The 14,994-nt window shown below is 36.0% G+C and overlaps 1 protein-coding gene and 1 long non-coding RNA gene across 2 annotated transcripts; both read left to right on the top strand.

Annotated features, from left to right (window-relative positions):
• Window positions 1–738: 738 nt before the first annotated feature.
• Window positions 739–3,971, top strand: LOC307174558. Its single transcript, XR_013824008.1, has 3 exons — window positions 739–811; window positions 950–1,727; window positions 3,067–3,971. It is a non-coding gene; the product is annotated as an uncharacterized lncRNA (long non-coding RNA).
• A 642-nt stretch (window positions 3,972–4,613) lies between these two features.
• Window positions 4,614–7,941, top strand: LOC307174551 (uncharacterized protein). Its single transcript, XM_079898437.1, has 2 exons — window positions 4,614–4,667; window positions 5,703–7,941. The coding sequence occupies exon 2, from the start codon at window positions 5,711–5,713 to the stop codon at window positions 6,551–6,553; it is 843 nt and encodes a 280-aa protein (XP_079754563.1). The 5' UTR covers window positions 4,614–4,667; window positions 5,703–5,710; the 3' UTR covers window positions 6,554–7,941.
• The last annotated feature ends 7,053 nt before the right edge of the window (window positions 7,942–14,994 follow it).

Here is a 14,994-nt window from a genome sequence, read left to right as displayed (position 1 = left end):
AAGACTTTTTAAAGCAAATAAGTGACTCTAAAAAATCGAACACCCAGTGTGTAATTTCTTTGCATCTCCTTTCGAATACAACATTCAAATTACTAGACAAAAAATTGTATCCTGAGAAAAGTTGGATTTTGAGGGGTATAGCTCCATAGACCTCCATTCATTCTGCACTCGTCCTGTGAGCGCCCTCATATGGAACCAGAGTGGAACTGCAACCAGTTCAGAAGCCAGAAGTTTACTGAAGTGACCTCGGCTGTCTTGTTATGTTGGGTCCTTCTCTCAAAAACATAGAGAGAGCACATTCCATTAAACAGACATATAATTATATAACTACATAAATCTCATAAGCTTAAAGAAGTCAGTCAAATCATTTAATTTGTAAAAGGAAAAATATTGATTGATACCTTGATTATAATCACTTATTAGATATACATTGAAGCGGCAGTGGATTCCAGAATCCACTCCCTTTGAGCCCAACTCTGAATTGTGAATTAAAAGATTTTATTTAAGAGCAGCTGTTGTTTTATGACTGTAAAGCTACTGTACAAAATAATGTGAAAGAGATTTTAAAGACGGGATGACAATAAGGGGCACAAAGAAACTGTGAATTGTGAAATTCTGAATTCAAAACAAGATTTTGACTTAAGGTAAACACATTCTGCTGCTGTCTGCATGGCAGCTGTTTCCGATTATAATTTCTTTCGAAAGAAACGAAACTTAAAGTTTGGGGGTTTCCAACTTGTTGAAGGTGTGGCTTCAAGATATTCTCCACCTCTGGCTGATTTGTGCACAGTCTGAATTTGTCATCCAAGAGGTAAGCATCATATTTCTTTAAACTTTACAGCAAAAGCTATATCTCTGATTTCAAAATAAACAACAACCTCAAAATTAAAACCTTCACCAGCACATCTTAATAGAACAGCAGATAAACAGTATTGTTTGGTTTCTCTAGATTTAAACATGTGGGCAGAGAATGACTTGTATTCAGGTGTGCCGTGTCTCGAAAGCTACTCTGTGCCTGTGAATGGTAATATATACCTAATGTATCATGGGACATCTCGATATGCTGCACAGCAGATCATGAGCCGGGGCTTTAAGCAATCTCAAGATGGAATGCTGGGACGTGGCGTCTACCTCAGCCGAGATCTTAACAAGGCCAGCAGATACCCGCTTCATTTGTCTGAACATGAGAGGGCTGTTATTAGAGTGAAGGTCAATGTTGGAAGAGTGAAGAAGATTGATTATCAAGGTCATCCAATGCAGAAAACCTGGCATGAGAATGGGTACGACACTGCCTGGTGCCCTCCAAAATGTGGCATGGTGCGAAGTGGTCTTGAAGAAGACTGTGTTTGGGATCCACAGCGGATTCAGATCATAGATGTAATTTATCCAAATGTGCAATGTGCTTATTATTGTTAAAAAGAAAGAAAAAACAACAACAACATAAAACAGGTAGAAATTGCAAATGTGCTGCTTCCTTTTTCATGAGTTTTAAGAATAAAAGATTTCATGTCAAATGAATAATGCACTGGATTGATAATTGCAACTTGTTTTGCACATTGCACTTACATGACTGTAAGCTAAAATCTAAAGCTAAAAGCTAAAATCAAGGTTGTTACTGAAATGGGACCTATTATGCCCATTTTTACAAGACCTAATATAAGTCTGAGGTGTCCCAGAATGTGTCTGTGAAGTTTCAGCTCAGCTCCAAATACCCCACAGACAAGGGCGTAGGTTTGGCCTCAGCTTTGGTGGGGACATCCCCCCTCCCCCTCCCCTGGAATTATTTTGTTGTAAGATACCAGTGCTTTAATGGCGATTTCAGACTGTTGGCAATACAGAATATCACAATACAGAAGTGAATCTACTTCATCTCATTATATTGTATCCTGACCCCAATACACCATCCTGTATACTGTCCCTAAAGAACTAGTATAACTGTATAATATCAAAAATACACTCTCAAAAAATAAAAATAAAAACCTGAGACTGTGTAATGCTGAACAACCAAACGTTTTATTAACATAAATTATTAAATAATGAACAAATGAATAAAATACACACGTATCATAGTATGCATTCAACACAACAAATCCATTAGGCTATTATTATCTATTATTATTATTATCCATGATTACAGTATTCCATTAATACTAAAATTGTATTTACTATTCTATATCAAATTCTATTGATATATTCTATTCTTAAATATTAAATTCTTAGGCTACACTCACTCACAAATACATTACATACATTACATAAATAGAATGTAGAAACGAAAAATGTCTCAGATCCACTGTTTATGTTGACTGCAAGATTCTAAGTTAAGGTCAGCTAATTAACATTCAGTGACTTGCTATAACGTAGCATTCTATCATGATAGCGCGACTTCTATGAGTCTATCAGTGCTGTGCTGCACAGCCTAATCAATACTCTTAACCTTAGTTGAAAGATTGCTGCTGCTAGGTTTAACTGTAACAACATCCTGGGTAACACATACTATCACCAATACTATTTTCCACAGTAGAATCTGCATTTGAAAGCCTGGTCAGTCACTACTGCTAGTTTATTTGTGTGACTAGTTATTTTGCCTACTTACACTCTGCTTTATGAAAAAGCTTCGTATGTCCCCTTTCTTCTTCTTGGGTGGCATAGCTGATCTATCTACAAAGTACAAAAAGTGGCAAAAAACGGAATATTAAAATGTTTTACTCTGGCCTTTGTATGTGGCAGAGAGACAGCCCTGGTAACTTACCGTTGGCGTCGTCGACACGCGCGCACACACACACACACACACACACACACCACCCGCTCGCTGCCAGTGCAAGCACAAAAGTAGTCCCGGCCCGCGCGTGTAGCCTGTCAGATACACCGCCGCCAATCAAATTACGGCGTTTCTTGTACTGTCGTTGTTTTGGCCGTTGGAATCGATCCAAATAGCAGCGCAAAGATCCAAATAGCAGTTCAAAGGAGCTTGCTAAATATTGGTGGGGACAAATCTGTCATCTCAAAATATTGATTGGGACTAGTACCTAGCGTCCCCCCCTAAACCTACGCCCATGCCCACAGATAATTTATTATACCATGTTGTAAATTCATCATTTTTGAGTGGAAGGAAAAACATGCTCTTTTCATTCATGTATCTTTAATTATCATAATTCATGCATGTATCTTTAGTTCTTTATCATCATGAAAGTTTATTATCTGCATGTTTTTTTTATTTTTATATAAATTTTAATAAATTTAAGACAAAAAAAATGTATTGCAGAAATACTACAGAAATTCTACAAAATACACAAATCGACCAAAAAACAAACGAAAACAAAACACAGATAAACAACAAGAACAGACGAGGATAAAAAATTTTTTTTATAATTTAAAGCTGCATGTGTTTTAAAGCCATATCAGTCTAAACTTCTGATTTATGGTTTTCTGGGCGCGCAAATCCGAAGCTTCCGCACAGAGAGCTGGACGTCAGTCTCTTGAGTATTAAACTAAGTTGTCTTTCACGTCTTATTGTGCTTAAACTGTCAAATACATGCAAGGTTATGTCAAAAACACACAAAGTTCACCATTTTAGGGTGGTTGTGTTCACACACTGCTGACACACGTTCAAATGTAAAAGTGAATTTTGCATAGGTCCTCTTGAAGAAATATAATTAGTTTAGATGGCGTGGTTCAAAAGTTAAGAAAAATCTGATATTTTGATTCCAAAGATGCTTTTTATTCTAAGCATGAAAGAAATGTGGTCCATAACCAATAGCAAATTTCAGTTAACAGTAAACAGTGTTTTTCAATGATGGTATTTGTGTTGTGATCACACTGCGCTCTTAAACTTCAAAATACCTTAGGCTATAAAAAAATATTGCATTTACTGGTCTGAAGCGAGTTTCTTACATGCCATGATATTGATAACATATAGTTTTCTTGTTTAACTTATAAGCTAAATAAATAATTGCATGTGTTAAAATCATATCAGATGAGTTATATGTATTGTTCATTAAACTGATTAAATGTGTGGGGTTTCCAGTCCTGTACATTAGAAATGAAGCTTAAATTATAGGAAAATGGGGTAAAATAGAGAGTTCATATTTTATTGCAATAGTAATAAAACATGTATTCTAAAATAAATCAATAGCAATATCATATATAAATATGAAATATATAGGCCTACATGAAATTAATTAATTAGACATTTTAAATCATTCAGCAGTCCATGTTAAGCTTTGACTTCTACCATTGCAGTCCAAGTAATTCCATAAACACCAAGTATTTTATAAAGTTAAAGTAAAATTGAGATGAGTGCAGTTCCTGTTTTCATAGAAGTTTTATAAAGGTTACATCATGCTTCAAAATTATCAATATATTGTATGAGAGAGGGAAAAACAAACAAAAAAAGGAACACGGTTTTACCAAATAGTCGTACAATCAATTTCATAATTTTATAACTTTTAATATTCTAAACATAAAATTATATAATCAATCAAATTTACAGCACTACGCTTTACAAATATCATTACATAAAGTGTGGTTGCAATACATAATAGTTCACAAAGATGAAAAGAAACTGAAACTCAATGGAGCATTTCCCGTAATGGACACACCCTGAAAGATATTCAATTTATCCCTGCTTTCAGAACGAACGATCAGCAACAGAAGCGACATCAGAGGTAAGGCACCGTTTTGTCTTGGTTTATTGGTCATTATAAATCCTAACAAATCCCAGAATAACCAGTTAAATGATTTTATACTGTAGCCAATACTAATGTTAAACGTCTTCTAGTGTTATCTGAAATAAAAAATGCTTGTAGTCAATAGCACTGTAAAATTCTGCAGTTCTTTGCCCAGTTTTTCTCATGCCTGTTATTCAGTCCATTTATCCCAGTTTATTCTTGGCCATATTCTGAATTAAGATTTGAGCATGCTTATTTGTATCATTGTTTGTCTCAGCATTGTTTAGCCTCAGTCTTATTGGACTTATTTTCATTCTATTGATATTGACTTTTAATAAATCATTGCCTGACTGTTCTGTCCACACTTGAGTCATATGCACAATCTGTACCTGTACTTTGAACCCCATCAGGGGTGCGTTTCCCGAAAGCATCGTTGGCCAACTATGGTCGCAAGTTCATCGCAATGTCCATTGAACTCTATTGGTAACGACGGAACTTGCGACCATAGTTGGCCAACGATGCTTTCGGGAAACGCACCCCAGACTGATAATGTTCTTTACAGGAATGCCATACTGGCTGAGATATTTGACTTAATTTCAGAACATGAATTGTGCCTCAAATACAAGCACATTCAGTGAATCTTCATTTGCCCATGCACTGTACATGCTGACATTTCATAGAATAAAACAATTTGCATAGTCAAATTAAGTTTAAGTATGTCATCAGAGAAAAAAAAATGTTCTCAATTGCGCTGCTTCAGATGCATTTTTTCTCCGCCTCTTCAGCTTATTTGTTTAAGGTGTGTCCAAGACGACTGATCTCTGCTCAGACTGAATTTGTCATCACAAAGGTAATATATCATGAATGTGACGATTTAGATAAATGTTCTAATATTATACAAAACAAAATACAAAAAAAAAAAACATATTCCTCCTTAATGACTTCCTTCCCTCTTTCTGCTGTTCTCTATCCGAACTTGAACATGAAAACTGACTGGTTATTTTTTGTCTTTATGCTATTTTTTGCCTTTAGGCTTAAACATGTGGACAGAGAGTGACTTGTATCCAGGTGTGCCTTGTCTCCAAAGCAATACAGAGCCTGTGGATGGTAAAATATACCGAATGTATCACGGGACTACTGAAAAAGCAGCAGAAGAGATCAAAGTCAAAGGCTTTCAGCCATCTCAAGATGGAATGCTGGGACGTGGCGTCTACCTCAGCCGAGATCTTAACAAGGCCAGCAGATACCCGCTTGACAAGCCACACGAGAGAGTTGTTATAAGAGTGAAGGTTGATGTTGGGAAAGTGAAGAAAATTGACCATAAACGTCATCCAATGCAGAAAACCTGGCATGATCATAGGTATGACACTGCCTGGTGCCCTCCAAACTGTGGGATGGTGTCAAGCGGTCTTGAGGAAGACTGTGTTTGGGATCCGAAGCGAATCACTATTATTGATGTAATTCCACCAAGCCTTCAAAACACTATTCTTGCTGATCCAGTTGAAGGCAAAAACTACACAATGTTTTATGGCACATCTAAGGAGGATGCAGAAAACATCAAAGCACATGGCTTTTGTCAGTCTAATGGCATATTTGGACATGGAGTCTACCTCAGCCGAGATGTAGAAAAGGCCTTTAATGTCCCTGTGCATATGCCTATGCATCAGAGAAGCGTTCTGAGAGTGAAGGTTAATGTTGGTAAAGTGAAAAAGATTGATTATCAAGGTCATCCATTGCAGAAAACCTGGCATGATAAGGGGTATGACACTGCCTGGTGCCCTCCCAACCTGGTGGGGATGGTGCGAAGTGGTCTTGAGCAAGACTGTGTTTGGGATCCAAGACGAATCACAGTCATTGATGTCATTCGTCCAGGGAGTATGTGATGTTTGCTAGCTGAGCAATGAAATTAGCAATATTTTATCCTAAATGATAGTGTTTTATTGAGAATTTGATCATTACAGTGCTCTGATGTCTTACAACAGTTTCTGATGCTGAAGCTGGAGAAATAAAACTAATTCAAAATAAACACATTTTAATTAGTTGCCTTGAAGTTTTGTGTATGTATATTGGCCTACATGCTTTTTTTAATCAATACATCCATTGATAAAAACAAACATGCACATTATAAGTGATGATTTTTTATTATTCTTAATTGATTGAAATAATATTGATTTTCTGAAGCAATGTGAAATCAAAATGCAAAATGGTTTTGTTAAAAAGTATGTTAATATGCCTATATAATCTAAACAAAGACATAATAAATAAATAAATAATAAAAAACAATAGCCTAGTGTTGTTTTATTGTTAATGGTTCCATGTCTTTTGCCTGGAAACTATTTAATTTATGAATAATTACAAAATCTATGCATTTATATTAAGCATCGGGGACTTACTTTCACTTTGATTTGCGATAGTTTGCACGTTGGCTTGATGAATAACGTTAGATGGTCAGCGGCGATGCGGCAGTAGCGTCGTTATAACTGGCTATAACATGACATTTAGCCTATAAAACGCTCTCACACCTTTATTTTAGAGCGTTTTTTGGGAGGAGTAAAATTTACAGATATGTGGTTTCAACAACCAGATGCATTTACACTTGTCCAGTTTCTTCGGGAATGTGGCCCATACCTCCTCCTGAAGTGGTTTGAGCAATCAGATTCAAATGCGTCACGAATGCGTTTCGGAGGGCATTTACACCTGGTCTTTTCAAGATCATATAGCTATCCGATCACTAAAATCGCATGAAGTTGTAAATGGCCCCTATATGTGTGTGTGTGTGTGTGTGTGTGTGTGTGTGTGTGTGTGGAATGCCTTATATCAGGCTTGATGTAATTTTACTTGATTTGTGATTTATTTCATTTAATTGATTCGAGTACTCAAATTTTCAACTATGTATCTCTGCTATTTAAGCTAAACCACAACAGTGGCATTTGTATTTATTTATTTTACATGTGGATTTTTTTGCTTTGATTGTAGCTGCTGTCATGAAATGGGACCCAGCTGCAACAGAGGCCCAAATAAAGTCTGTAGCCGATCATCTGAAACTGCTTGCTGCTATAAATTAAGCTTGTGAACCTTATAGCAGCCATATTTTGTTAATTGTTATGTTATATTGTTTTAACAACATTTTATAGATTATTTAAAGGGGAATTGTGTTAATTTACAACTTTACTGTTCTGGCTTTTAAGTTTTATTGTGTTAATTTATACTTTACTCTTCCGGCTGTTAAGTTTTGGTCCAGCAGAACAAAATAGTAATAAAAATATATTTTGAGATTTAAATAGTTGATTTCTTGGAGTGATTAGTTTGGTTTACAGGAAAATGGTAAACAGTTTATTACAGTTATATTGTTAAGATATACAAATGCAAGTATATACACTACACAGTTATTCAATTGAATATTCAATATTATCAATATTCTTTAAAATCTTATTTAGGTCTATGGTCTGTGTGTCTGCAGTTTCATGACACGACAACCATTAACAATGAGTAACTGGGTTTTTCTCAGTGAGAACTAGCTCACTCACTGCCACTGTTTTGTAAATATTTGTAAGTAAATATTTTTTAAAGTTGGATCCTTGCAAAATGCACATATGGGATTTCCATGTCAGTATGGGTCTTTAACAGTCTTTGACATTTCTACTACAGAAAACACGTCTAATACAACTTTTATTCTGGCTGCCTTTAGATGTCTAACAATTACGTCTGTAGCACATCTTTACTTGACATCTATATAATGTCTAGAAAAGACGTAAAAAAACCTTTCATTCTGGCTCCTGAGAGGACGTCTTCTGGATGTCTAAGAATGACGTCTTTAGCACGTCTTTAATTGACGTCTATACAATGTCCAGAAAAGACGTATAAAAAACTTTCATTCTGGCTCCTGAGAGGACGTCTTCTGGATGTCTAAGAATGACGACTTTTTTCTCGCTGGGTATTCTTGTGTATGCCTTCAACTACACTGTTTAATGCTATATTGTAATGTTTTAACGGGTCTACGGGCTAAAAGTTTGCTCAAGTAGGATACCATAAAAAGAGAAGAGGGCTGGACTAGGCATTTCCCGGGAGCAAATAGCTTGTCGTTGAGTTTGAATTTGACGATTGGTAAGTGGTATTGGTTGGTTTTGTAAATGTAAGATTCTTTTCAACATCATTTATTTTTATTTAAGTTGTGATCCAGTATAAATCTTATTTGTTTGAAGATATTTACACTATTTGTGATTTGTCTAGGTGAAAATGGGGGGTGGAAATGGTTCAACTTCCCTCCAAAGCAACACATATCCAACATCAGGTAAAGTCTACACAATGTATCATGGCACATCCATGAAGGCTGCAAAGAAAATTAGAAAAGAGGGATTTCGTCAGTCTGATGATGGCATGCTGGGACGTGGTGTCTACCTCAGCCGAGATCTACAGAAGGCCTGCAGGTATCCTCTGAAGCTGCGTGCATACCAGAGAGTGGTTCTGAAAGTGAAAGTCAATGTTGGGAGAGTGAAGAAGATTGACTGCCAAGGCCATCCAATCCAGGATACCTGGCATGATCATGGTTATGACACTGCCTGGTGCCCTCCAAAATGTGGCATGGTGCCAAGCAGCCTTGAAGAAGACTGTTTTAACCACAAATGCTCATCTTGTACCATCTCTGAGATGCGCCACTTATTACGTCATTACGTTGGAAAGGTCACATAAAAAAATAAAAATAATAATAAATTAAAACAAAGATGTCGGACAATTTTGAAGTTGGAGGAGAAAATGAGATGAAATTTTTCGCCCTTCCCTACCTTTTTGAACCGGAGTACACAGACAAATAACTTAGATAGATGACGTGATGCGTGACCTTTCCAGATAGTACACGATGAACATTTGTGGTTAAAAAGTATATACAGTGGGTACGGAAATATTCAGACTAATATTTCTTTGTTATATTGCAGCCATTTGCTAAAATCATTTAAGTTCATTTTTTTCCTCATTATTGTACACACAGCACACCATATTGACAGAAAAACACAGAATTGTTGACATTTTTGCACATTTATTAAAAAAGAAAAACTGAAATATCACATTGTCCTAAGTATTCAGACCCTTTGTTGTGACACACATGAACATATGAACAGCACTTTATTTATTATAGGAAAACACCAGAGTGGCTTGTGTTCATGTCAGGAATCTGAGACGGTGCAACATGTTCTGATGTATTGTAGAAATTATGACCTCCAAAGACAAGATCTTATCAGAGAATTGTGTGAAGTTGGTTTAAAAGAACTATCTTTGAAATGTATTTTAGAAGTAGGGTCAAGCGGGAGGGGAAAACATTGTTTTTTCAAATTTTTATTAGACACTATAGCCGAATATAGTACGTTAAGGTGTTAGTCCCATAGATGGCAGCAATGCAACTTTTTTGGATGCCGGCTGCCGTTAAATCCCAAAGAAGAAGTGCATGTCAGAGCAAATGAGAATCATGAGGTCAAAGGAACTGCCTGAAGAGCTCAGAGACAGAATTGTGGCAAGGCACAGATCTGGCCAAGGTTACAAAAAAATTTCTGCTGCACTTAAGGTTCCTAAGAGCACAGTGGCCTCCATAATCCTTAAACGGAAGACGTTTGGGACTACCAGAACCTTTCCTAGAGCTGGCCGTCCGGCCAAACTGAGCTATCGGGGGAGAAGAGCCCAAAGATCACTGTGGCTGAGCTCCAGAGATGCAGTCGGAAGATGGGAGAAAGTTGTAGTAAGTCAACCATCGCTGCAGCCATCCCCCATTGGGTGCTTTATGGCAGAGTGGCCCGACGGAAGCCTCTCCTCAGTGCAAGACACATGAAAGCCCGCATGGAGTTTAAGATGGTGATAAATAAGATTCTCTGGTCTGATGAGACCAAGATAGAACTTTTAGGCCTTAATTCTAAGCGGTATGTGTGGAGAAAACCAGGCACTGCTCATCACCTGTCTAATACAGTCTCAACAGTGAAGCATGGTGGTGGCAGCATCATGCTGTGGGGGTGTTTTTCAGCTGCAGGGACAGGACAACTGGTTGCAATCGAGGGAAAGATGAATGTGGCTAAGTACAGGGATATCCTGGACGAAAACCATCTCCAGAGTGCTCTGGACCTCAGACTGGGCCGAAGGTTCACCTTCCAACAAGACAATGACCCTAAGCACACAGCTAAAATAACGAAGGAGTGGCTTCACAACAACTCCGTGACTGTTCTTGAATGGCCCAGCCAGAGCCCTGACTTAAACCCAATTGAGCATCTCTGGAGAGACCTGAAAATGGCTGTCCACCAACGTTTACCATCCAACCTGACAGAACTGGAGAGGATCTGCAAGGAGGAATGGCAGAGGATACCCAAATACAGGTGTGAAAAACTTGTTGCATCTTTCCCAAAAAGACTCATGGCTGTATTAGATCAAAAGGGTGCTTCTACTAAATAGTGAGCAAAGGGTCTGAATACTTAGGACCATGTGATATTTTAGTTTTTCTTTTTTAATAAATGTGCAAAAATGTCAACAATTCTGTGTTTTTCTGTCAATATAGGGTGCTGTGTGTACAATAATGAGGAAAAAAATTAACTTAAATGATTTTAGCAAATGGCTGCAATATAACAAGGAGTGAAAAATTGTATGGGGTCTGAATACTTTCCGTACCCACTGTGTGTATATATATATATATATATATATATATATATATATATATATATATATATAATTTTTTTTTTTTTTTTTTTTTTTTAAATGACCGATCGTTTCGCAAGATAAGCCCCTTATTTCTCAACTGGGATCGTGTAGAGACTTTGAAGCTGCATTGAGACGGAGATTTGAACCTTCTTTGAATATTGGTATAGTTGGTTGCCACTGAAGTCCATTCTGTGTAGAAAAATCCTGGAATGTTTTCCTCAAAAACCTTCATTTCTTTTCGACTGAAGTAAGAAAGACATGGATATCTTGGATGACATCCGGGGTGAGTAAATTATCAGCAAAATTTTTTTTGAAAGTGAACTAATCCTTTAAAGGAAGAAAAAAGAGGACTGTCTTGCCAAATAATTGTCTGTTATCACTGTTGTTTTTGTGCATCTTCTGTCACACTGTGATCAGGAGCTTTGCAGTTATTTGCTTGTTCACAGAAATTATTATCTGCAGACAATCTGCATTTACAGGGATGCATGAGAATTAAAATAGTCTTTTCTGTTTTGATATAAGTATATGCCTCAAAGGCTAAATGTTGTTTTGAAATGTATATTTCTGAAAAGATCAATAAGAAGATCTGTTGTTCTATTTTCATAGAACACAGCAAAAACTCCAGTGTTAAATTAACACTCCTGGGAGTGTATATGAGTCCACACTCAAGAGTGTAAAGTGTTAAAATATGAGTGTTAAATTAACACTCAAGAGTGTTAAAGTTAAAGAGATGATTGATTAATTGAGTGATGATTGAGCATTATTGAATACACCTGATGTTAACAAGCAGAATCACTGAAGTAGAAAATCACAAATTGCAAGTCAACATTATGGTGATCAGTGTTTGCTTTAGTTGGGATCTTGACCCTTATATGTTTACTTTACATTTTGCTTGTCTTCTGTTATTGATTTATAACAGTCAGATGGACAAAGAAAAAATGTGATCTGATGGTGTTGGTTATGTTTTGACATAATCATGTTGTGATCTGAAAAATGAAACTTATTGAGATAGTTTGATTTAACTTGTTAATTACAGCAGCTCTGTGATTCTACAGCATATGATTTTCAGTATTTATAATATAATCCAAAATATTTAATAAACATTGATCTGATCTAAAGACTTTCAAATGAATTAATTTAGAAACACATACATCAATAATCAGCCTGTGAATCTCCACAATGGTGACAATAATAAAGCATGTTGCAGTGGCTGCCACCAATCACAACTCATTATTGGCTCCCATCATGCATTGCGGTATGAATAAATTATGATCTGAATTGTCTATGTAATTTACTTTTCCTAATTGAATATTCTGCTTGTCATCATTGTTGAGAGAGACTGAATCTTGGCATCTGTGTGTGCCTAAAAGAAAGATTTTTTTTTTTTTTTTTTAAACAACTTTTAAGAAATCCTTTGTATTATATCTAAAATTCTGGATATTTATGCAGAATCTCAGTTATGCTGTAATCAACAACATAAATCTAAGTCAGAAATAAGGATCTTAATGAGTTCAGTGATCAAGTTCAAATGATGATTGTCATAATATAACCAACACCATCAGATCACTTTTTTTTTCTTTGATCATCTGGCAGTTATAACTCAGATACAACAGCCAAACAAAATTTAAAGTAAACATATAAGGGTCAAGAGCCCAACTAAAGCAAACATTGATCACAATAAAGGTGGCTTACAATTTGAGATTTTCTCCTTCAGTGATTCTGCTTGTTATAGTTATAGTAATGTATAGTTTTCATTTTCATATCAATTAAGCATGATTAATAAGCAGATCATTTCACGTATCAGTCCAGTGGTCATTTTTACAAGAAGAACCTGTATGGATATCAAAGTTATATGTTTTCATTTTCATATTAATACTTTATATTTCCAGCTTGTTTTATAACAGTTTGACAAAGGTCACATAATATCCTGTTTACTTCAGACTTATCAATATATTGGGCTTATTTTGAGAGAATTTAATATGTCTCTTTGCTTTTGAATGTTTAAAAAAAACAAATGGCAACAGTTTTACCAAATAATTATCTTATAATTGTAAAATCTCAATCTTTTTCTCTTTAAAATCAACACTTCAGAAATTCAATACACAAAGTGTTATTTCAGTCTGTAAAAATGTTTACCAAGATGATTTAAACTGAAACTACTACTAAACCTGAACTGAACCTTTCGTCATGGACACACCCTGAAAGATGTGTATTTATAGGCCTGCTCTCAGAAGGAAGAGATCAGCATTAGAAGCGACATCAGAGGTAAGGCACCACTTGGTCTTTGTAAAAAACTATTTGGTACTTTTAGCTTTTTGGTGCCACAAAAAAAAACCTCATAACAACTGGAATGATTTTATTGTAAATATAAATTACTTCTTAATACCATTTTAAGTGCGCTTGTCTTTATGTCTGTTTGCTAGTGATCTGGTAAAATTCTGAGTTTCTATTAAATTGTTCAAGATTTGATTTGTCCAGGTGCAAACATGTGGGCTGAAGATGACTTGGGTCCAGCTGCTCCACCATGTCTTGAGAGTTACATAGAACCAACTGAGGGTAAAGTCTACAGAATGTACCATGGCACATCAAGGGAGGCTGCTGAAAAAATCAAAGTCTCTGGCTTCAAACAATCTTCTAAAGGGATGCTTGGGCCTGGTGTCTACCTCAGCCGAGATCTACAGAAGGCCACCAAATACCCTCTGGACATACCTGAGAACCAGAGAGTAGTTCTGAGAGTGATGGTCAATGTTGGGAGAGTGAAAAAGATTGATCGTCAAGGTCATCCATTGCAGAAAACCTGGCATGATAAGGGGTACGACACTGCCTGGTGCCCTCCACACTGTGGGATGGTGCCAAGCGGTCTTGAGGAAGACTGTGTTTGGGATCCAAAACGAATCACAGTCATTGATGAAATACGCCCAACAATTCAAATAGCGTATGGTCCCTGGCATAAGCGTTATTAAGTGTGCTTTCCAATGAAGTTTGGAATTCTGAAATATTTGTTGAAAATGTCATACCAGCTGTTAGATTTAAACTGCTCATGTTCTGTGAAATGATGATCATACTAATTCTGACCCTGTTGCTAGGTATGAATAAATTAAACTTATTTCATGCATAAATCTTTGAGTTATATTTTATTTTAAACATTGTTATAGTTAATAAATAAATATAGATAAATATGACTAGATATATATGTATCATAAACCAATACATGTAAAACAAAGAGCAAATTTCAGGACAACCCAGCATTAACTTTAAATCATCTTATTTATCCAGCCAGCAAGCAAAAGTCAGACATTTCCTTCTATTATAAAAATAGCTTATTGCTGGGTGGGAAACTTCTCAGAATGCCAAACAGGAAAAGAGATAAGGAAAACATTTGATTTTTTTTTTTTTTTTATACTTCGTACTGGTATTACTTTTTAAGTTCAGATGTGCTTGCTTTTCTCCCAGGTTTTTAGTGGTAAATAGGTCTACACTGCTACACTTTAATTGATTTTTTTTTACCGACTTTCAGAAAGCCTTGAGCATGTTTACAGCAAGCATTGGCTTATAGCAAGAGTCATTGTGTCAGATTGTTAAATTTAAAAAAAAATGCCACTCATTAACTATATGTAAAATTTCGAGGATTTTAGACAAAGTTAAAAAGCTAAAT

This window comes from Squalius cephalus (genome assembly GCF_949319135.1).
Source record: "Squalius cephalus genome assembly, chromosome: 17".
In the NCBI taxonomy this organism is placed as follows: Eukaryota; Metazoa; Chordata; class Actinopteri; order Cypriniformes; family Leuciscidae; genus Squalius; species Squalius cephalus.
This window is presented reverse-complemented; position numbering and strand designations above follow the sequence as displayed.